The 23,376-nt window shown below is 40.7% G+C and overlaps 1 protein-coding gene across 1 annotated transcript; it reads left to right on the top strand.

The window, feature by feature from the left end:
* Nucleotides 1–119: 119 nt before the first annotated feature.
* On the top strand, nt 120–15,275 carry mnx1 (motor neuron and pancreas homeobox 1). The gene is made up of 3 exons (XM_060926168.1): nt 120–504; nt 12,224–12,387; nt 15,000–15,275. Exons 1-3 carry the CDS (start codon nt 120–122, stop codon nt 15,273–15,275), a joined length of 825 nt encoding a protein of 274 aa, XP_060782151.1.
* Nucleotides 15,276–23,376: the final 8,101 nt, after the last annotated feature.

Below are 23,376 nucleotides of genomic sequence, written 5' to 3'. Positions count from 1 at the left end.
AACCCAGATTACAGCGCTAAAAGGAGAGGAAGCAGCTCACATACACACCCCTGTATACACACTCCTACACACACCCACCCATGTGAGTCCAGAGCAGGTTGGAGATCCGTGTGGGCCACATGGAGAAATCCAAAAACTTTCGCATCGACGCCATTCTGGCCGTGGAGCCTCCGAAAGCTCAGACTTCCCCCCTGGCTCTGGTCACCTCACTGACCTCCTCATCCTCCTCTTCATCCTCCTCAGGGAGAAGAAGCGTCCCGGGTTCGGACCTCCTGCACTCTCCTTCCGCCATGGTGGGACTCCATCCTCCGAGCAGCGCTCTTTACCCCCCGCACATGTTCTCCTACCCTCTGGGACAGCCGCCCGTGCTCTCCTACCCCTACCCTCCTCTTCCTCACCACGACGAGCCCCTCAAACTGCCCCCCGGCTCCCTGCAGCTCGACCACTGGCTCAGGATCTCCACCGCCGGGCTCGCGCTGCCCAAACTGCAGAGTGACTTCAACCGTGAGTACCTCAGACACTTTAACACTGCAGACACAACAACAGCTGAAGGGCTCATTAAAAAAATACACTCTATTAAATATTAATAAGGGTGCCAAAACATTTTCATCTTTTTTTTGGGTTCCTCAAAGAACTTTTCAGCTGATGGTTCCATCTCTGGATGATGCCACAAAATCAAATCCGTAACAACAACATCATGCATGTATTTAAGGAGGGGAACAAAAAATGTCCTAAAAAAAAAAAAATCAGACAAAAACCCACCCGAAACAACATTAAACTTTCCAAGCATAAAATATTTGATGAATTACGGAGGGAAATTATTTTGAATCATAAAAGTGCAATACATTTGCACATCATGCCCATTTTCTTTTCTCTCCCTTCTTTTTTTAAAAGACGCAAATAAATAAAAGTCGCTCAAAAATAATTTTTGCATCATGCGACGGAATAATTAATTATTCATATTTCTGTTTCCTTACTGACGCCGGAATAATAATTTTAAAACGGAACAAAATAAATGATTCTTCTTTCAGTTTCTTTCATTTTCACCAACAACTTTTTATTCCAGAAACATCAGAGAAATGATGATAATGTCGGGAAATAAAAATAAATTCCCCAGGACACACTTTCTGGAAGCTATCTGAGGTGTGTTTTACAGAATAAACCCAGCTACAGTGCTTATTGTGAATATACTGAAAAATAAGGAAGAAAGGGGAAAAAAAGGAATTATTTATTTAATTTCTCCCTTCCTATTTATTTATTTTTAAGATTGACGCAAAATAAAAATGACAAATTTTTTTTCCCTTTCAGTTGTTGGTTCTTTAACGATGATGATGATGATGATGATAATACTATATTCGGTGTCGAATATTTATTATTAACATTTAAAATGATCTCATTTAATTATCTCAATTTTTTCCCTTTTCACTCACCATTTTGTGTAAACTGTATAAATAATTTTTATTTATTTATTCATTCATCCTGATCACTTGTGCTTTCCTGACCATAGCTGCACAGAACACACTCCATCTGAGAATAAAAATCCCCGACCTCACTGAAACCTACAGCTCTGTCCGGTGGATTGACGGACTGAAGAGTTCCGGTTGTAATCAGATGGAGAGATTATTGTGTTTTTTATTTGTAGCTAGGACATTCATACAATCCTTCATGAAGGAAAAAAATATGGAGAGGGGAAAATAAATATTGATGAGAATTTACTAACGGGATGACGCATGATAGATAGATAAATAAATAAATGCCAAATTTTTTTTTTATAGTCAGTTGATGTTTGATAATCAGAGAAAGTCTTTAAAACAAGAACAGAAGAAATGATTAAATAGGTCGATGAACAATACAACTGTTTGTTCCTCCCGCCCCCACAAATTCTCATTTCATTTGAATTGACTTTTATAACTCATGACAAAAAAACTTGGCAGAAGAATGAACATTTCTACAGAATTAAACCCAACTTCACCCTGCGTCTTTCCACCACACCGGATGGGGTTTGTTTCTATGATCATCTTCTCTTTATAAACTTTACAGAGTCACAGCTGCTGCTGATAGAAATCAGACCTTGTTTATTTTTTATTTCTATCCTTTCTTTCCCCTTCATGATTAAGATTTTCTGGATTTTTTTTCCCCCCTTACACCGACATATTAGTGAATCCAATCCAACCCAATCTACTGATTTGACTGAATCTGCTGAAGTCCATCATGATAGGTTTATTTAGTAAAATAATGTACAAAACACAAGTATAGTGCACATTAAAATACATGTACACCACAATAAAGTGGTCCAAGTACCTCAAGGGGTGTTTAAAAAAAAATCAGACTAAGGTGCTTTTTAATTTATTTATTTATTTATTTTAATGATTGGATAATTTGAGTGAGATTGGAGGGCGGAAGTGATCTGCTTCCCTCTGTGTGTCCTTTTCAGACAGAAGGTAAAATGATCAGATGATGTACAGGACAGGGGGAGAAGTGTCGGGGCGGTGAGAAAAACACAAAGTGGGCCGAGTGTTTACACACTGAACACAAGCATGTCTGTGTGTGTCGGGTTTACTAAAGGCGCACACACAGACACAAAGGTCCACCATACTAAAGTGCATAATAATAATAATAATAATAATAATATTTATTATTATTATGTGCAAGTGCTCAGTGTATGCTATGTGAATATCTGTAGATTGTATATCTTTCCTGTTTATAAATCTGGTCCATATCTTGTAAATTTTTAAACCTTTATCTCTGCACATCTTCTTGTTTTGTAAATCTTGCATATTTTATGTAAATTATCTTTATGGATGTCTGTATTAAGGTCTGTTTCATAAAGCAGTGCACTGAAATGTCGTTGTGTATCTTACACATTTGACAATAAAGCAATCTTGACTATAATAATAATAATATATTTTATTGATCCCAGGCTGGGAAAATTTGTTGTAGCAAGCAGCAGGTTATCAGACATGAAAGAAAAAGTCCCACTGTACAATAATAATAATAATAATAATAATAATAATAATAAAAAGATCCCAAGAACACGCAAAAAAAGGCATTTATGGAGAAATGTATGCACAACAGGATAAAAGGGGAAGTAAAAAAAAACCCTTCTGATATACCGTTAACTTGATGACATATGCATATTAATACTGCAAAAGTAATAAAATCAATGATGTTTTTATATTTTTAAATGGTATCGCATTTATTTGTGTACATCCTGAAATGACCTTGTGTTCTTCTTGCTGTTCGATTCTGTCATTTAATTTGCCTACATGGCAAGTTTTGATGTAAAATCTAAGTTTATATTAAGAGAGAAGCGTGCATAAAATAAAGTGTAACCGAAAGAATTGTGTACAATGGGGTAAAAATGGAACGACAGAAATGTAGATCTGTAAATGTGTTTTGTCCATGTGAATGTGCACTGATAGAGCTGGAAACAAGAATGGTGAGAAATACATATATATGAGGGAGGGATATTTTACAGACAATTTTCCTCCTGAACAGGGATTTGTCCACAAACACTGCTGGGTGTTTATTATAAAACCTTGTTCTTTGCTCAAACACTCCAACATCCTTTTCTGATGCGCTGATAGTTTTGTTTTTTTTTTTTAATCCTCAAAAACGAATGAAAAACTGTCTTTTTAAAAGATGTTTTAAACAGATTTGTGTTGAGGGTGCAGGCTGTGTCGGGGAGGATAATAATAATGATGATGTCAGTAGAGTGTGAGGATAAGAATCAGACTGTAAGGCTGTAGAAGATGAATGAGGTCACGTGAGCAGGACAGGATCCAAATTACTCCAAACATCCCAGAAAGACCCAGCTCTCCCCTCAGACTGGGATTAGATCAGAAATTTACACACCGGATTACAGAAGAGTTCAACCTGCAGTTCATTTCCGCCTCATATTTACCACGTGGTATCTTCTTTTCTTTTCTTTAATGATGAAGATTAAACACTGGCGCACTGATTACATCACAATTATCTTAGTGTTTACACACACACACACACACACACACACACCAGCAAATTAGTCAGACTTATACAGGGGAAGAAAATATTATAAAACCCATCTCACATCTGAGGACAAACAAACAAACAAAAAGGGGGGGGGGGGGGGGAGAACGAGCGCGCGCACGCAGGCAGACGCGCGCACACGCACGTAAAATTGTAAAAAAAAAAAAAAAAAGGCGACTAAATGTTCATAGATTTTACAAACTGCGACCCAAAACCTGAGCAGACTCAGTGATGTATAATAGTTACAGTATGCCTCAAACAAACAAAATCACAATTTCAAATAAATGCCAATTCCTGAATATGCAAATGTGCTCCAAATTTGCATATGCGCACCTACAAATGGCAATTAGTTTAATATATCAGCAATTTACTCTCTGCAAAATGGTGCAATGCAACAAACAAACAAAACATCACATTTTCAAATAAATGCCAATTCCTAAATATGCAAATTTGCTCCAAATTTGCATATTTGCAGCTACAAATATATATTAAATGGCACCTAGTTTAAATATCAGCAATCTACTCTCTGCAAAATGGTGCAATGCAACAAACAACCGCTTTTTCAGATAAATGCAAATTCTAAATATACAAACATGGAGCAAATTTGCCTATTTGCTCCAAATACATTAGCTAAATTGCACTTGGTTTAATATATCAGCAATCTACTCTCTGCAAAATGGTGCAATGCAACAAACAATCACATTTTCAAAGAAATGCCAATTCCTAAATGTGCAAATTTGCTCCAAATTTGCACGTACAAATGTAGTAAATGGCACTTAGTTTAATATATCAGCAATCTACTTTCTGCAAAATGGCTCCGTCAAAATGGTGCAATGCAACAAACAAACAAAACGAGCACATTTTCAAATAAAGGCCAATTCCTGAATATGAAAATTTTGCTCCTACAAATACATTAAATGGCAATTAGTTTAATATATCAACAATCTACTCTCTGCAAAATGGTGCAATGCAACAAACAAACAAAACATCACATTTTCAAATAAATGCCAATTCCTAAATATGCAAATTTGCTCCAAATTTGCATATTTGCAGCTACAAATATATTAAATGGCACTTAGTTTAATATCAGCAATCTACTCTCTGCAAAATGGTGCAATGCAACAAACAAACAATCACTTTTTCAAATAAATGCAAATTCCTAAATATACAAACATGGAGCAAATTTTCCTATTTGCTCCAAATACATTAGCTAAATTGCACTTGGTTTAATATATCAGCAATCTACTCTCTGCAAAATGGTGCAATGCAACAAACGAACAAACAAAATCACATTTTCAAAGAAATTCCAATTCCTAAATGTGCAAATTTGCTCCAAATTTGCATATTTGCACATACAAATGTAGTAAATGGCACTTAGTTTAATATATCAGCAATCTACTTTCTGCAAAATGGCTCAGTCAAAATGGTGCAATGCAACAAACAAAACAGCACATTTTCAAATAAAGGCCAATTCTTGAATATGAAAATTTGCTCCTACAAATACATTAAATGGCAATTAGTTTAATATATCAGCAATCTACTCTCTGCAAAATGGTGCAATGCAACAAACAAACAAAACAATCACATTTTCAAATAAATGCCAATTCCTAAATATACAAACGTGGAGCAACTTTGCACATTTGCTCCAAATACATTAAATTGCACTTGGTTTAATATATCAGCAATCTACTCTCTGCAAAATGGCTCAGTCAAAATGGTGCAATGCAACAAAAACAAAACAATCACATTTTCATACAAATGACAATTCCTAACTAGAAAAGCACTCGGAGAGCGCAGACCTCCGCCAAGAATCCTTTAAAAAAAATCCAGGATCCAGAAGGTGATCCGGATCACCGCTAAAATTTAATGGATTGTTACTTGTGCCCAGTCACACCTCTGGAAAAAATTTCAGAGCAATCCGTTCATAACTTTTTCCGTAATGTTGCTAACAGACAAACCAACGCTACCGAAAACATAACCTCCTTGGCGGAGGTAAATATGCAAATTTGCTCCTACAAATATATTAAATGGCACTTAGCTTAATATATCAGCAGTCTACTCTCTGCAAAATGGCTCAGTCAAAATGGTGCAATGCAACAAACACTTTTTTTTTTTTTTTAAATAAATGCAAATTTGTAAATATGCAAAGATTTGCTCCAAATTTGCATAATTGCTCATACAATCTACGATATGCAAAATGGCACGGTCAAAATGGTTCTAATGAAGCTTTTAAGTCATGTTCATTGTTTACAACTTGTTCAGTCGATGAAGCCGTGAGAGTCATGCAGTTTGTTTGTTTGTGTCTGGTGTAGATAAATAGAGCAGCTACAGATTCTGTCCATCTACAGCACGTCACTGATCACAGCTCAGGGTATTAAAGATGATCTCATCTCATTGTTTCACTGTGATCAGGAAATTTAGCATTCCAGTTTCTCATTCAATACAACACTTCATTACAAATAATATTTCTGACAATGATGTGAGTGAAAAGTAGAATCTTTGAAATGTTGACGTGAAGTTCAGTGATTTTATGCTTTAATGTCAGTGTTCACTCGAGCTCACATGGACTCCACAACATTATTATACGTTTTTGATCAGATTGAGTGTCATCTGATGGCGTGAGATCAGACATGAGGAAAATCCAATCTTCTCTACAACATGATCAATATCACATATTAGCTTAAATTCTCATCTCATTATCTCTAGCTGCTTTATCCTGTTCTACAGGGTCGCAGGCAAGCTGGAGCCTATCCCAGCTGACTACGGGCGAAAGGCAGGGTTCACCCTGGACAAGTCGCCAGGTCATCACAGGGCTGACACATAGACACAGATAACCATTCACACCTACGGTCAATTTAGAGTCACCAGTTAACCTAACCTGCATGTCTTTGGACTGTGGGGGAAACCGGAGCACCCGGAGGAAACCCACGCTGACACGGGGAGAACATGCAAACTCCACACAGAAAGGCCCTTGCCGGCCACGGGGCTCGAACCCGGACCTTCTTGCTGTGAGGTGACGGCGCTAACCATCCATTACACCACTGTGCTGCCCCTTAAATACTCAAGATATTGAATTTGTTTTACTTTCTTTGTTTTAAATACTGACAAATTCTAAAATGTCCCATTTATTTACAGTTGTAAATGGAAAACCCAGAAGTGCACATGGAAAGAAATGCAGAAAAAAAAGAGAGAAAGAAAATCATTACAACATGCAGTAAACAGGAATAAATGAAACCAAGTCAGTAGTTGGTGTGAGACGACCCTTTGCTTTAAAAAAAAAAATAGCAGTCTCAGGTCAGTGTTGTAGTCGAGTCACTAAACCTCGAGTCCGTGTCCAGTCTCGAGTCCCCAGTGTTCAAGTCCGAGTCTAAAGAAAATTTCGAGTCAAGTCTGAGTTGAGAACAAGACTCCATCTGCACCATTTGACGCCAGCTGTTGCTGCCTTTATGTGAAGGCGTCTCTGCTACTGTGTTGGACTAACGTTCCGGCCTGACTGCCCCGTTTTAGGTGGGGTTTACATTAGACCGTATCAGCGGATCATCAGATTAACGTTTTTAAAAACGATTAGCGTGCACACAGCAACGCCAATACACGATTAGCGTGCACACAGCGACGCCAATACACGGAGACGCTAATCACATGACTAATTCGGCACGCAAGTTGAAATGTGTCAGTGCGGCTCATCGCTTCCTCCTCAGCGGCTGCGCTCCAAATCACTCCGCCCTGAGCAGCGAGTGCCCTCTGGAGGGTGCGCACTCCGGCCCTGCGCAGCTCACAGAGTGCTCGAGTTAAGCGCACGAGCAGTGATTCGGGACTGAGCCGCTGTGCGCAAGTCACTTACCACTTGCAAGTGGAAGGATGGCAAGCCTAAAGACAATCATAACTACACAATGGGCAGTATTTGCTTCAGTATTTGCAGTATTTTCATACTCTTATACTCTTTTTAATGAAAGGTGATACAAGGCGGAAGTCCGCGCCGTTTTTCAGCAGTCGCGTCACATGACCAACGCCAGCGAATCAGGAAGGTGGATGTCACAGTGACGTTGTCCAATGACGACGCCAGCTAGAGCTCAGCACAGCGTATCCGCGCATTCTCAATGTTTACACAGCACCGGACCAGACACGATCTGGATTGAATACGTGGGCCCTGGCAGATTCCCGTTTCCCGGCGTTTCCAGGCGTTTTAATGTAAAGGGACAGTGCATCCGCGAAGAAAACGAGACAGATACGGTCTAATGTAAACTTGGCCTTAGTTAACAGGCTACAGATAAAAAGCTTGTTCATCGCTCAGCAAGCCCCGCCCACTATCAACAGAGCCATGAACATAGCATGCCACTTCCTTCTCTGGGTGTGGTCTTGCCAAATGATAGTTGAAGTTCGAGGTCGTCTCCTCGATAGTTCTTCTACATATGGAACACACAGCAGTGCATTTTTTTCCCACTGCACGTGAAGTCTGTATAAGCAAAGTGGACGATTCTAGCGGCGTTCTCTCCAGGCATTTTAGCGCCATTAACGTTAGTTTGTTCCTAAACATGACGTATGAACAGGTGAACATGCATTTTCTCATGGGCATCGCCACCATTGAATGTGAAGGGGACGTGTCCCCCTCACATTTCATAATTCTTCGTTTGGACCCCCCCACATTTAACATAAAATATTAGTTCACCCAGCGCCGTTTCTATTGCTTCGTGAAAGAATCCATTCCACTTGATCGATAAGAGAATACACAGACCACTGAAAATCAACTCCGGATTTTCCGGGCGCTCCCTACAACAACTCCCCGCGCGCGAGTGAAGTGAATCTCAGCGCGAGCACAGAAATGTTGGTGCAGCTGCTGGAAAGTGGAGGAGGTGACGTCAGCCCCATTGCCACCTCACAATGTCTAGCTTTTGCTAAAACCTTATTCTTTTGTTATATGCCCTCAAAATTAACCCTAGGACACGTTAAATTAATATTCAACTAAACAGTGAAATAAGCTTAGCCTAATGGGGTATTCTTGATTGATGATGAATTGTTTGCAGTATTTGCTCCTCCCCAGACACAATGGACATAAGGACATTCTTTACAAAGCAGCGGAAAGTCAGTCAGAATTTCCCCACAGGACAAAATTTCCCCACAATGGAAATGTTAGTGCAGTTAGCTGGCTAGTCAATGTTAGGAGATGTATCAGCTAGCTTAACGTTAGCTATCATTTAATTCAAACCCAGTAGGCCTGCCTTACTGTAATGCCAAGAATGAGGTCAAGTCTGCTCTGATGATATTTATTGATTCCTTGTTTTGTCTGGTCTTTGGCAGTTTTCTGGAAAGTAACATGGGAAATCAGCGTATGGGGAAGGAATAGTAGAGAGGAAAGTAATGGAGAGAGATGGATGTTATTCCAGGTGGATTGTGAAGGAAAGGGGGATAAAAGTTACGAAGTGGTAGAAATTGTGGTGGCACCAATGTAAGGAGTTATATCTATAAATCTATTTGTTATACTGATGTTACTGTAGTACCACCATTGCATGTAGGTTGACAAAACTGCACTTGTTCATTGTGTGAAGTTCTCTTTTATGTGTCATTGCTTGACAGTGTGATTTTGTGTGAAAAAAAGTAAAATGCACCCACTAAAGTCACTGCTGGTGGTGAACAAAATTGCACCTGTTCATTGTGTGAAGTTATTTTTGATGCGTCACTGTTGCTTGACACAGTGTGATTTTGTGTTATGAAATTTGCATGATGCCATGTCATGCCTGTTCATTGTGTGAAATTATGAATATTCTTATTTTTAAACATACAGTTGAGTGTCACTATTGCTTGGCACAGTGGCATGTTGTGTTACATCTAAAACTAAATAAAAAAGGAAACACAAAATAAAAAGTAAAATGCACCCATAGTCATTCTCTAGCCACTTTATCCTATTCTACAGGGTCGCAGACAAGTCACTGTTGGTGATAAATTGTGTCAGATTCATCTCATTATCTTAGGCAGAGCAGTGGGTTTAAAAACAGGCTGATGAATAAATGGGCTAGTTGAATGAGGACTTATTGTTGAGTCTCGAAAATAGTCATTGAATTAAGTGACTTTTGAAGGTAAAATTACGTGTTTAACAACCTGTTAAAAATACACCACCAGAATGCAGGAAATGGCATCTAATTAATTAAAAATTTTCTGGGGGAGGACCCCCCCGCCAGCGTGTCCCCCCCCCCATTAAAAATGCTTCTGACGCCCCTGATTTTCTTGCACAAAATTAGTATAAAAATTAACGTAGATATAAATATCTTATGCCAAATTATTATGGCATGTTACAAAAAAATAAAGAAAAAAATCAGAGTCTCCAATTTACAAGTCCAAATGCAGTTAAAGGGGAACTGAAGTCATTTTTAAACACTTTATTTCTTAATTAATGTCTTATTCAATTATGTTTTCGGTTTGAGTAACCTTGTACCATGACTCATATTGGCAACTAATTGCAATTAAATATTATACTGTGACAGTTCGTATGAGTGGGAGGAGCACAGAAGGACGGCAGGCCAGAACTGAGTTCACAAAAAATATTTATTCAGCTTTTCAGCTTATCTAATTGTCTCCCAGTCACACACGGGCACACACGCACAAGTCATCTGGCTGGGGAGAGAGCTCTCCTCCTCTGCTCTCTCTCTCTTTAAATAGGGCGTGGTCACTGGGGAAGACACACAAACATGTTAATAGACATCAGGTGCAGTGATTCTGCCACTTACCTTCCCTGACTCCGCCCTCCGGTCACAGACTGATTCTTGACCACGCCCCAGCTGCCACATATACTTATCGGCCTATTCGGTTTTTAGCCATGTTGAATGTAGTTCGTTTGGTCCACGGCAGGCGTCGCTTATCCGCGCGATCGTCACGAGACTTGTGCGAGACTTCGAAACGTGAAGAAGTGTCAGCCAGGTGTCAGTGCTGCCATTTTGAAAACTGTTTTCCAAACGAAGTATTGCACAAAAACGAGTTTAAATGACGATTACTGCCAACTTTTTTTCAAACTTTCCTGATTGCTATCAAAACAAACAAAACGTCCGGCTTGATTACATCAACATTCGAAAGAGGGCGCGCGTGTCTTTTGACAATGTTGGCAGATGTTGGTCACTCTGATTTCCGCTGTACATTTTACTTCCGTCCTACGATGTCTCGCACAAGTCTCAACGAATCTCGTTTATGGCCATCGCTTTGGCATATGGACTGATATTACAGAGCATATTTCAAACACTCATAACTTGCTATAGCAGTGACAAAATAGCGATCAGAAATGCATTCTGATATTTAATAAAATGAGAAATAGAATTTTGATGATAAAAAAATTTGCCTTCAGTTCTCCTTTAATGTCCGAGTCCAAGTCAAGTCATGAGTCGGACTCGAGCACTACAAATCTGTCTCGGGTCCAATGAGTGCAGTTTTATGCAGAAATGAGCTGTGGGTTTTACTGAGCATCTTACAGAACCAGCCACAGTTCTTCTGGACACTTTGACTGTCACACTCGCGTCTTCATTTTGCACCAAAACCCAGCAGCCTTCATTATGTTTTCTTGTTTAATCTGAAAAGTGCTCCCTTATGGAATATCCATCCATCTTCTACTGCTTATCCGGATCCGGGTCGTGGGGGTAGCAGCCTAAGCAGAGCAGCCCAGACTTCCCTTTGCTTATATACTGCTTTAAGTGCAATTTTTTTTGGAAAAGTAATATTTGGAAATCTAGAATGTTAATGATAGTGCAGAATTCATAAAATAAATATCTCATTCATCTCATCTCATTATCTCTAGCTGCTTTATCCTGTTCTACAGGGTCGCAGGCAAGCTGGAGCCTATCCCAGCTGACTACGGGCGAAAGGCGGGGTACACCCTGGACAAGTCGCCAGGTCATCACAGGGCTGACACATAAACACAGACAACCATTCACACTCACATTCACACCTACGGTCAATTTAGAGTCACCAGTTAACCTAACCTTCATGTCTTTGGACTGTGGGGGAAACCGGAGCATCCGGAGGAAACCCACACGGACACGGGGAGAACATGCAAACTCCACACAGAAAGGCCCTCGCCGGCCACGGGGCTCGAACCCAGACCTTCTTGCTGTGAGGCGACAGCGCTAACCACTACACCACCGTGCCACCCTAAAATAAACATCAATAATAAAATTACAAGACTGAAATGTCAGTACAGATTGCTGAACTTGCACATTTTGTGTGTGTGTGTGTGCAGCTCAGGCTCATCAGTCTACCCTGCTGGGGAAATGTCGGAGGCCGCGCACCGCCTTCACTAGTCAGCAGCTGCTGGAGCTGGAGCATCAGTTCAAACTCAATAAATATCTTTCCAGACCCAAACGCTTCGAAGTGGCCACGAGCCTCATGCTCACCGAGACCCAGGTACACACCCGACCTCCTCGTCCTCTCTGTCTCTCTCCCTCTTTCTCAGACTAATTAATTTAAATTCATGTTGACTAAATCAAATCGTGGTCGCTGTTGTATGTCTGTAATCAATAACAGATTCTACTAGTACATTATATTCAATGTTTGCAGAGGCTCCAACTCTCCTGCCGTCGGCGGGAGATCTCCCGCTTTAGGGAACATTTTAGAAAATTCTCCCGCTGACAACTAGCCTGGCGAGCCAGACTAAATGTGAATATTTAGTCTGGCCTCGATCCATAGACATTTCCGACGGGGGTGGGAGGAACAAACCGCTGTCTTTCAAACTGTCTCTGTGCGTATAGGCCAACGCTCTGACCAATCAGCGCAACAGTGACTGTGACGTAGTCAGAGCGACAGAAAGCAGTGGGGGAGGCCTTGAAATAAATAATTTTTCAAAATGCGTATTAATTAATAAACAGGTTCTAGATATTAAGAAGTTTGGAGATAATGACCACAAGTTTGGAGTCTGTACCACATACACATTTTTTTTTTTTCCAAGTGTTTTTCAAGGGTTTGCTTAAACTGTTTTTGAGAGTTTTTATTTAGTGGTGTTTGGTGAAATAATTTCCCTTAAATTTAAAATAACGGGAAAATAAGAAACAATCAAAAAGTAATGTTTCAAAGCTGTTTATTAATTCTTCGTACTGCACAAACTAGCCCCATCCTTTTGGCTATGAGCGGAGCCAGCTGGTAGATCAGACTTTTGCCATAGCCGGTCGGCGAAACAGCGAAAACGTCCTTCTTGAAAAGGAATGAGTGGAGAGCCTCTTCCTGCTCATGTTTCAACGAAAACTCCAAGTCTAATTCTTCTAAAACTGATTCCAAAGCGGAGTCAAACGCGCGCTGTTCACTAGCCGTAGCCATCTTTCCTGTTGTGCTTTCTCCAGCGTCGCGCAGCTTTGTCGTCACTCCTGCAAAAGCCCGCCCAAAGAATCCAAACAAAAACCTTGCGTTGTGATTGGCGGGCACGATTTGATGCCCGGGGTGTTTTTGTTTATATGGTGCGAGGCTAGACCCACTCGCTAGGCAAAAATATTTTTGGCCGCTAGGCGGGTGGGTCTAGTTTACTAGGCTAGCTGACAACAAAAATCTCCTGCCCGCCCTTACTACACATGATTAGTTAAAAATATATATAACTTGATATATTTATGTTGACGAAAATTAATAGTTGACTTTCCGCTTTTCGTGTGTCTGACATTGTATGGGTGGACTCAAGTGTGTACCCCATGGTATATGCTGATTCCCCGATCGGTACACCGATCGGCGTAACGGGGGGATTGGAGTGAATGCCGGAGGCATGCGCGCGCAGATAAAAACATGCATATGAATGGAGCGGAATTCGGTACGCTCCAGGGTCACAGTGAGCCACCCAATGTCTTAGCAATTAATGATAAAGCATACAGATGGTGCTATTAATGATACATGCGAGAGAACAAGAAAACCCGAGACACTCAACCATTTTGTTTGGTTTTTTTTTTTCACGTCTGCATTTATCGCCTGCTCGTCTTTAACTTTATGTTCTCTTGAGTGAGATAATGAAACGAAGTTCCGTTGGTGGAAATGGCAAAAGCCAAACTACGAAGAAAAAATATCAGAAAATCACCAAGATAAAGTTCGGATTGCCCGTCGCGATGGTTGCCAGGGACGAATGGCGGACTATTTTGGACAGCAGCAAGACGACCCTATATCTGACAAGGTTAGATCACCAGACCAGACGTTAGAGTCTAATAAGATTTAAGAGTTTTAAGATTTAATATCTAATAAGATTTAAGAGTTAGAGTTTAATAAGATTTAATTGACACGAAATGTGGTGAATCATTCTCATATACACACACATCATTTTATATATATACACACACATTTTATATGTATAAATAAATAACTCGCCTTTGCGCCTACGGCGCTCAAATTTGTCTCCCTCCGAGCTACTCGCAGAGAGGGAGAATCTCCCTCTTTGCAATTTCCCAAGTTGGAGTCTCTGTGTTTGCAATAAATTATAGATCACAATCATGTTGATTTTATTTCATGTACTTTAATGGACCTAAGAATATACTCTGAGGAAAAAAGGACATGAAGTGTGTTCTACCTCAAGAAGTGTGTGTGGTGTAACTTTAACAAGCTTTTACAGAGGTGTTTATTTTGTCAAGGTTTCCAGGTGACAAGGGAGAGAGAGAGAGAGAGAGAGAGGGAGGGAGGGAGGGAGGGAGGAAGAGAGAGAGACGGGAGAGAGAGAGACACGAGAGGGAGGAAGAGAGAGAGAGACGGGAGAGGGAGAGAAGAGAGAGACGGAGAGAGAGAGAGACGGGAGAGAGAGACGGGGAGAGAGAAAGAGAGATGGGGAGAGACAGAGACGGGAGGGGGAGAGAGAGAGAGACACGGGGGGAGAGAGAGAGAGATGGGGAGAGAGAGAGACGGGAGGGAGAGAGAGAGACGGGAGAGAAAGAGATGGGAGAGATGGGGAGAGGGAATATAAAACAGACATTTTAGAATTTGATCTTGGTAAAATTAAATAAATAAACTGTGTGAATAATAATAATGTGGTTTGTTTTCCTCTTTTTCTTTCTCTCCAGGTAAAAATCTGGTTTCAGAACAGACGCATGAAGTGGAAGCGCAGCAAAAAAGCGAAAGAACAAGAAGCAGCTCAGGAAGCTGCTGAGAAACACAAAGGAAGCAAGGAGAAGGAGAAAAGCGAGCAGCCCGATTCAGTGAAAGGCAGCAGCAGGCTGAGAGACTTCAGGGACAGTGATGATGATGACGATGAAGAAGAAGAAGCGGACTCGTACATGTGCAATTCCTCTGAGTGCTCCTCGGACGATGAGAGAAGCCACATTAACCCTCGACCCTGAGCTTTTCCACATCCCTCAGTGAACACTCCCTGAGCGGAGAACCTGCATGTGTGTGTCCCGTTCCACAGTGTGTGTGTGTGTGGTCCTGCTTTCTGCGGACTGGTGTTATAGAGACGTGGACTGAATCCTAACTCGGCCCTGTTTTGGATATCCAGTGCACTGTGTAGGGTGGAGAACCAATTACTCACTGTCATTTTATTGTTATCCTATTAAGTGTACGCATATACAGCAAGTTCTACCTTGAGTGAAATCATCTTAAAAATGAAGGTGTCCAGAATCTGCAGACTAATTCTAATTAATTTTATTGTAGAAAGAATAAAAAAATGCTTAAGAATGATCAAGTGAAGGGTCTTTAGAGAAGCAGAAATGGCTCTTGAGGAAACCTTCTCTTTAAACTTGTATTGCTCTTTAAAAGGAGTCGGGTAAAAAGTCCACAATTTCATCCTCTACCTAATGCACTCATTCTCCAGTGACTGTGTACTGGACATCACTCCGTATCTCTGAATCCCAGTAAGGAAAGTGCACTACACAGGGAAGAAGGGTCTACTTTGGATTTATCAGGAAATATATAAACCCTCGATACCGTACCATGTTTATTACACACAGTACTGTACAAAAGTCTGAGGCACATGTAAAGAAAGGCTGTAGACTTAAAAAGTAATGAAATGTTTCAACATTAAAAAATACTATATATTTTATAAGTGAGCCATAATAAATTAAACAAAATCAATATTTGGTGTGAGACGACCTTTTGCTTTTAAAAAAAAGAAAAATCTGTCTCTGGTCCAACGAGTGCAGTTTTATGCGGAAATGAGCTGTGGGTTTTACTGAGCGTCTTACAGAACCAGCTGCAGTTCTTCTGGACACTTTGACTGTCACACTCGCATCTTCATTTTGCACCAAAACCCAGCAGCCTTCATTATGGTTTTTCACTACTTATGAACAATGTTACTGATAACTATTCACAGATGATAGATAGAGGGTGCGATTTGTCAAAAAACCAGAAGGGGGGATGATTTTTTTTTTTTAAATCATGAAACGTCACAAAATTAAGGTAACAATAGGCTAACAGCTCAATAACATCCGATGATATCAAATGAATAACACTAAATGAAAACGAACACTAAACTAGAGATAGTAAATTCATCTTCCTATCACTCTGACTAAATACACTAACACAACAAAGTTCGCATTGCTTGTCGCGTTGCTGTGATGTTTCTCTCCCTCCGGATTAAATGGACAGTGACTCGAAAATCACTAAAAGAATACTAAATGAACAGTTTGCTCTGATGGCGCAGTTCACATTGTGCGCAGCTTTCCGATTTAAACTGTTTTTTTTTTTCTCATCCTTATACTTCCTGTTTCATGGACTGTAACGGATTTGCTTATTTAGTAATTTTAATACAGAATTTACTTTGAAATTATAATCAGACACTCCAACGCCCCCCCTAAAAAAAAAAAATCGGCCGTGAAGAAGGCGGCATCCGCCAAAAGGCGCGCTGTTTGCATCCCTGCAGATACATTGATACATTGTAGATAATAAAAATATTTTTGCGTTCTATGAGAACGCAAAAATATTATCTACAATGTATCTATTTGCTGGGGACGTTCGTGAACATCAAAGCTGCCACTTCGGGTCATTTTGAAAGTGAGTGCAATGTAGACCATAGAAAACTGTGTCACAACATGCCTGTCATGTCAACTTTTTTGGGGGGGTTTGTTTGTTTTATTGACGGGGTTGTCCCCGAGGATTTTTTTTTCAGCAGAGATAAAAACCGGGGGGGATGATTCCCCCCCCCCGGCAAATCGCACCCAGGATAGATAGATAGATAGATAGGGAAATAGACAGACGGATGGATGGATGGATGGATAGATGTACAGACAGATAGCTAGACAGACAGACAGGGAGATAGATAGGGAAATAGAGGCAGACAGACAGAGAAATAGACAGATAGACAGACCGGGAAATAGACAGACAGATAGCTAGCTAGGCAGACAGACAGGGAAATAGACAGACGAGACAGACAGATAGCTCGCTTGGCAGACAGACAGACAGGGAGATAGACAGACAGGGAAATAGACAGACAGATAGATAGCTAGATGGATAGATAGGGAAATAGAGAGGCAGACAGAGAAATAGACAGATAGACGGACAGGGAAATAGACAGACAGCTATGCATAGATAGATAGATAGATAGATAGGGAGGGAAATAGACAGAGACAGATAGATAGCTAGCTAGACGGACAGACGGAAATAGATAAGATAGATAGAGGAACAGACTGTTTTTAATCTGAAAAGTGCTCCTTTTATGAAATGTTGTTCAGATAAAAAAAATTTTCTGTAACATTTAATTTTGTGCTGGGAAATGAATGTTTGGAGACTAAAATGATTTTGTACTGACTTGATAATTTAGAAGTCATCAAATAGAAATCTATAGCAAAGTTTGTTTGAACAAAACAAAGGGTGCCTAAGACTTTTACACAGTGCTGTGAGTGGCTGAAAAATCATCATGCTAAAGGTTCTTTAGAGAACCATCACCCTGAAAAGGTGTTTTAGGGTTATTTTTCATTCCCTATCCAGTGCACAGAATCTCCAGAAGCCATTATTTCCATAATTCATAGTCCATAATTAGGCAGCAGGGAGCCGTGTGCCACTTACAGCGAGTTACTTTCAACTAAATCTAAAATGTCTACCTTATTAAACATACAGTGGACATCATGAACGTTTCTTATCCAGAGTGGGATACAGTCGAGATTAAATCAATTAACCTTATAATAGGTTTGCCAAACAGTCTAAACCCTCATTGTATAAACTGCAGGAATGGTTCGAAAGCATGCCATTTTTTTAAATGCCTCAAACGAGGAAACATAAATTCATACAAATCACTGTTACTGTTATCGTCACTAAACCCTAACCCTAACCTTTCCAAAGCATCTGTGTTGTGTTTCATCTCCATGTCAAAGTGTTTGTGTGGAAATGTGTTTATTTTTCTATATTGTATTTATATATAAAAAAAAGCTTTACAATTGCATGTAGGAGAAATAAATGCAAATAAATTCTTTTTCGTAAAACTGGCAGACATGAAGCTTTCAGATCTTTAGAACAAAAAAGAGCAAACATGATATGAACTCTTCCATCAATGAGGTCTTGTGTTGTTGAGCAGTCCCAGCCGAGACTGGTGTTATAAAGAGTGTGTGCTGTGTGTGTGTGACCTGGCCGGGTCATGGGAATCGCTGTATATAGAGCTCACGAATCCGTGCAAATGTGTGGCTGAAACATTTCACACCACCGCAGCAATGCAGGGGCAATAATAAAACCTCTGAACGGCTCCTCGTCCGTCAGCACACTGCGCAGTTCGGGGCATAAAACATCAGCTATTTATAACGTCGGTATGAAATACAGGACGAAAATCCTTACAGATACACCAAGAAGTTAGAAATTGAGAACAAGGATACAAATTTTACACTGGGAATGTTTCTTCTGATCCGCTGAATCCTGAAATGCCCACTGTATCGGACATGAAGTGCACCATATATCCAGAGAAATGAAAATACACTATCCAGGACGCTTTTTCCATGGAATAAAAACGTGTTCAATTCCCTTCTACTGGGTTTCATTCTTTGGGTTTGATAGCATGCTAATATTATTAGCATATCACTTATCTTACATGTATTACGTCAATCTACCCAATGGAGAATGAGCGTTGAATATGATTTACGATATCATATGGTTCAATATTCAAGACAACATGACGTCACACATCGGAGACGTAAAACTTCTGCACTAGCGAGTGACTGTGACAATTTGTAAACAAACATGGCCAACAGGTTTGCTTTGTTAAATATGGAAGATTTTGAGAGAATTTTGAAAGAGAAAGACACGTTGAACACCCGAAAGGAATATGTATGTATGTATAATAATAATCTCATTCTCATCTCATTATCTCTAGCCGCTTTATCCTGTTCTACAGGGTCGCAGGCAAGCTGGAGCCTATCCCAGCTGACTACGGGCGAAAGGCGGGGTACACCCTGGACAAGTCGCCAGGTCATCACAGGGCTGACACATAGACACAGACAACCATTCACACTCTCATTCACACCTACGGTCAATTTAGAGTCACCAGTTAACCTAACTTAGCGCTGTCGCCTCACAGCAAGAAGGTCCTGGGTTCGAGCCCCGGGGCCGGCGAGGGCCTTTCTGTGTGGAGTTTGCATGTTCTCCCCGTGTCCGCGTGGGTTTCCTCCGGGTGCTCCGGTTTCCCCCACAGTCCAAAGACATGCAGGTTAGGTTAACTGGTGACTCTAAATTGACCGTAGGTGTGAATGTGAGTGTGAATGGTTGTCTGTGTCTGTCAGCCCTGTGATGACCTGGCGACTTGTCCAGGGTGTACCCCGCCTTTCGCCCGTAGTCAGCTGGGATAGGCTCCAGCTTGCCTGCGACCCTGTAGAAGGATAAAGCGGCTAGAGATAATGAGATGAGATGAGATGAGTTAACCTAACCTGCATGTCTTTGGACTGTGGGGGAAACCGGAGCACCCGGAGGAAACCCACGCGGACACGGGGAGAACATGCAAACTCCGCACAGAAAGGCCCTCGCCGGCCAAGGGGCTCGAATCTGGACCTTCTTGCTGTGAGGCGACAGCGCTAACCACTACATCACCGTGCCGCCCCTATAATAATAATAAGAATAATATTGGCTAGCTTTTTTTTCATGGTATAGCAGTTATATTCCATTCAGCTACTTGTCTTTAACTCATTTAATATCATGCTAGCTGAATGGAACATACAGTATCTGATATACCCCTCAACGCCACACAATATTATTTAATTATTATACATACGGACCACTTTTTCCATGGAATAAAAATGTGTTCTATTCCGTTCTAGTGGGTTTACTGATGGCATGCAATATTGTTATCATATCGCTTATCCTCCACGTACAGGTAGTCGTCGACTTACGACTGCGTTTGGTTACGACTGACCGATTGTAAACCGATCTGGTCGTAAGTCAGCCTATGTTAAATGAACGTAAGTATATTGTGATGTGTAATGATATTGTAATCATCTTAAAGTCTTATTTTATCAACATTTTCTTATTTCATTACCTTGGCTCATTATTTGATTTAAGTCAAACACTGCATACTACACTGCGTACAGTACAATTCGTTTAATATGTGTGTAGCAGTTCGTAGGAGGGGGAAGAGCACAGAAAGATGGCAGGCCAGAATAAAGTTCCATAACTTAGTTTATTTGTTCTTTTCAGACACAAATACTCTCCCAGTCATACACACACACACAAGTTGTCTGGTTCAGGAGAGAGCTCACTTCCTCTGCTCTCTCTCTCTTTATATAGGGCGCGGTCACTGGGAAGACACACAAACACAGGTTAATTGACATCAGGTGTAGTGATTCTGCCACTTACCTTCCCTGACTCCGCCCTCCAGTCACAGACCGGTGCTTGACCACACCCCCGCTACCACAATGTGCAAAACAAAAAATACGAAATACAGGTGTGAAAAATAGAAAACATTTTAGTTTGAAACATACCAAAATACAAATGTAAAACATAGCAAAATACAAAACTTAGTGATCGCTGGCATCACTGGTGCTTGGCTGTGGGTCGTCTATGTCATCATCAGCTGTTGCAGCACTCGGGCTGGCGGGAGCATTTACTCATTTCATAAACCAGGAGCTGGGGCGGAAACTGTATGACGGAGTGCGTGAGGGAGTGCGAGAGAGACTGCGCATGTGCCTGGAGCTGGGGCAGAAACTGTTGTACGCGGCAAGAGGCACTGCTGGGAGCTGGGGCAGAAACTGTCGTACGCTCAGCTAGCTCAGCTGGGAAACACTTGACAGTCATAACCAGACAGTTGTAAAGTCGATCGGTCGTAAGTCGCATAGGTCGTAAGTCAACAACTACCTGTATTACGCCACTCTCCCCAATGGAGAATGAGCATGCAATATTGTTACAATATTGTACGTTGTCAAGAGAACACGATGTCACACACAAAAATCCAATGACAAAACTTTTCTGTTGCGCATGCACACAATCATTTCTTTGTTGGCCAGGAGAGACAGAAGACAGGGTTAATTCAGTGCTTGGTTTAAGCACTAAATAAATAAACTGAAACTAAAGACGCGCTGAACACCTGAAAGGCTACAAAGACTTCATTATATATTCTTCGCACATATTTACAAGAGAAAAACAGACCAATGGACATTGAAAAACTTGAAAAGAGACACATCGTAGATGTAAAACTTCCGCGCTAGCGAGCGACTGTGACAGTTTGTACACAAACATGGCAGCGAGGTTTGCTTCATTCAAAGCAGAAGCTTTAAAGAGAATGACGCGCTGAACACCCGAAAGGGTACCAAAACTCCTTTAGATATTCTTCACACATACAAGAGAAAAATACAGTAGTGCTTGAAAGTTTGTGAACCCTTTAGAATTTTCTATATTTCTGCATAAATATGACCGAAAACATCATCAGATTTTCACACAAGTCCTAAAAGTAGATAAAGAGAACCCAGTTAAACAAATGAGACAAAAATGTTACACTTGGTCATTTATTTATTGAGGAAAATGATCCAGTATTACATATTTGTGAGTGGCAAAAGTATGTGAACCTCTAGGATTTGCAGTTAATTTGAAGGTGAAATTAGAGTCAGGTGTTTTCAGTCAATGGGATGACAATCAGGTGTGAGTGGGCACCCTGTTTTATTTAAAGAACAGGGATCTATCAAAGTCTGATCTTCACAACACATTTGTGGAAATGTATCATGGCACGAACAAAGGAGATTTCTGTGGACCTCAGAAAAAGTGTTGTTGATGCTCATCAGGCTGGAAAAGGTTACAAAACCATCTCTAAAGAGTTTGGACTCCACCAATTCACAGTCAGACAGATTGTGTCCAAATGGAGGAAATTCAAGACCATTGTTCCCCTCCCCAGGAGTGGCCGACCAACAAAGATCACTCCAAGAGCAAAGTGTGTAATAGTCGGCAAGGTCACAAAGGACCCCAGGGTAACTTCTAAGCAACTGAAGGCCTCTCTCACATTGGCTAATGTTCATGAGTCCACCATCAGGAGAACACTGAACAACAATGGTGTGCATTGCAGGGTTGCAAAGAGAAAGCCACTGCTCTCCAAAAAGAACATTGCTGCTTGTCTGCAGTTTGCTAAAGATCATGGACAAGCCAGAAGGCTATTGGAAAAATGTTTTGTGGACAGATGAGACCAAAATAGAACTTTTTGGTTTAAATGAGAAGCGTTATGTTTGGAGAAAGGAAAACACTGCATTCCAGCATAAGAACCTTATCCCATCTGTAAAACATGGTGGTGGTAGTATCATGGTTTGGGCCTGTTTTGCTGCATCTGGGCCAGGACAGCTTGCCATCATTGTTGGAACCAGAATTCTGAATTATACCAGCGAATTCTAAAGGAAAATATCAGGACATCTGTCCATGAACTGAATCTCAAGAGAAGGTGGGTCATGCAGCAAGATGATGACCCTAAGCACACAATTTGTTCTACCAAAGAATAAAGAAGAATTAAAGAAGAATAAAGTTAATGTTTTGGAATGGCTAAGTCAAAGTCCTGACCTTAATCCAATGGAAATATTATGGAAGGACCTGAAGTGAGCAGTTCATGTGAGGAAACCCACCAACATCCCAGAGTTGAAGCTGTTCTGTATGGAGGAATGGGCTAAAATTCTTTCAAGCTGGTGTGCAGGACTGATCAACAGTTACCGCAAACATTTAGTTGCAGTTATTGCTGCACAAGGGGGTCACACCAGATACTGAAAGCAAAGGTTCACATACTTTTGCCACTCACAGATATGTAATATTGGATCATTTTCCTCAATAAATAAATGACCAAGTATAATATTTTTGTCTCATTTGTTTAACTGGGTTCTCTTTATCTACTTTTAGGACTTGTGTGAAAATCTGGTGTTTTAGGTCATATTTATGCAGAAATATAGAAAATTCTAAAGGGTTCACAAACTTTCAAGCACCACTGTAGGGTGAAGAAGGCCATTATTTTATCCATGTAACTACACTCACTGGCCACTTTATTATGCACTTTATTAGCACCCATCCACC

Source organism: Neoarius graeffei, chromosome 1 (genome assembly GCF_027579695.1).
Source record: "Neoarius graeffei isolate fNeoGra1 chromosome 1, fNeoGra1.pri, whole genome shotgun sequence".
Taxonomy (NCBI): Eukaryota; Metazoa; Chordata; class Actinopteri; order Siluriformes; family Ariidae; genus Neoarius; species Neoarius graeffei.
The sequence above is the reverse complement of the archived record's forward strand: the minus strand, read 5'-3'. Positions and strand labels throughout refer to the sequence as shown.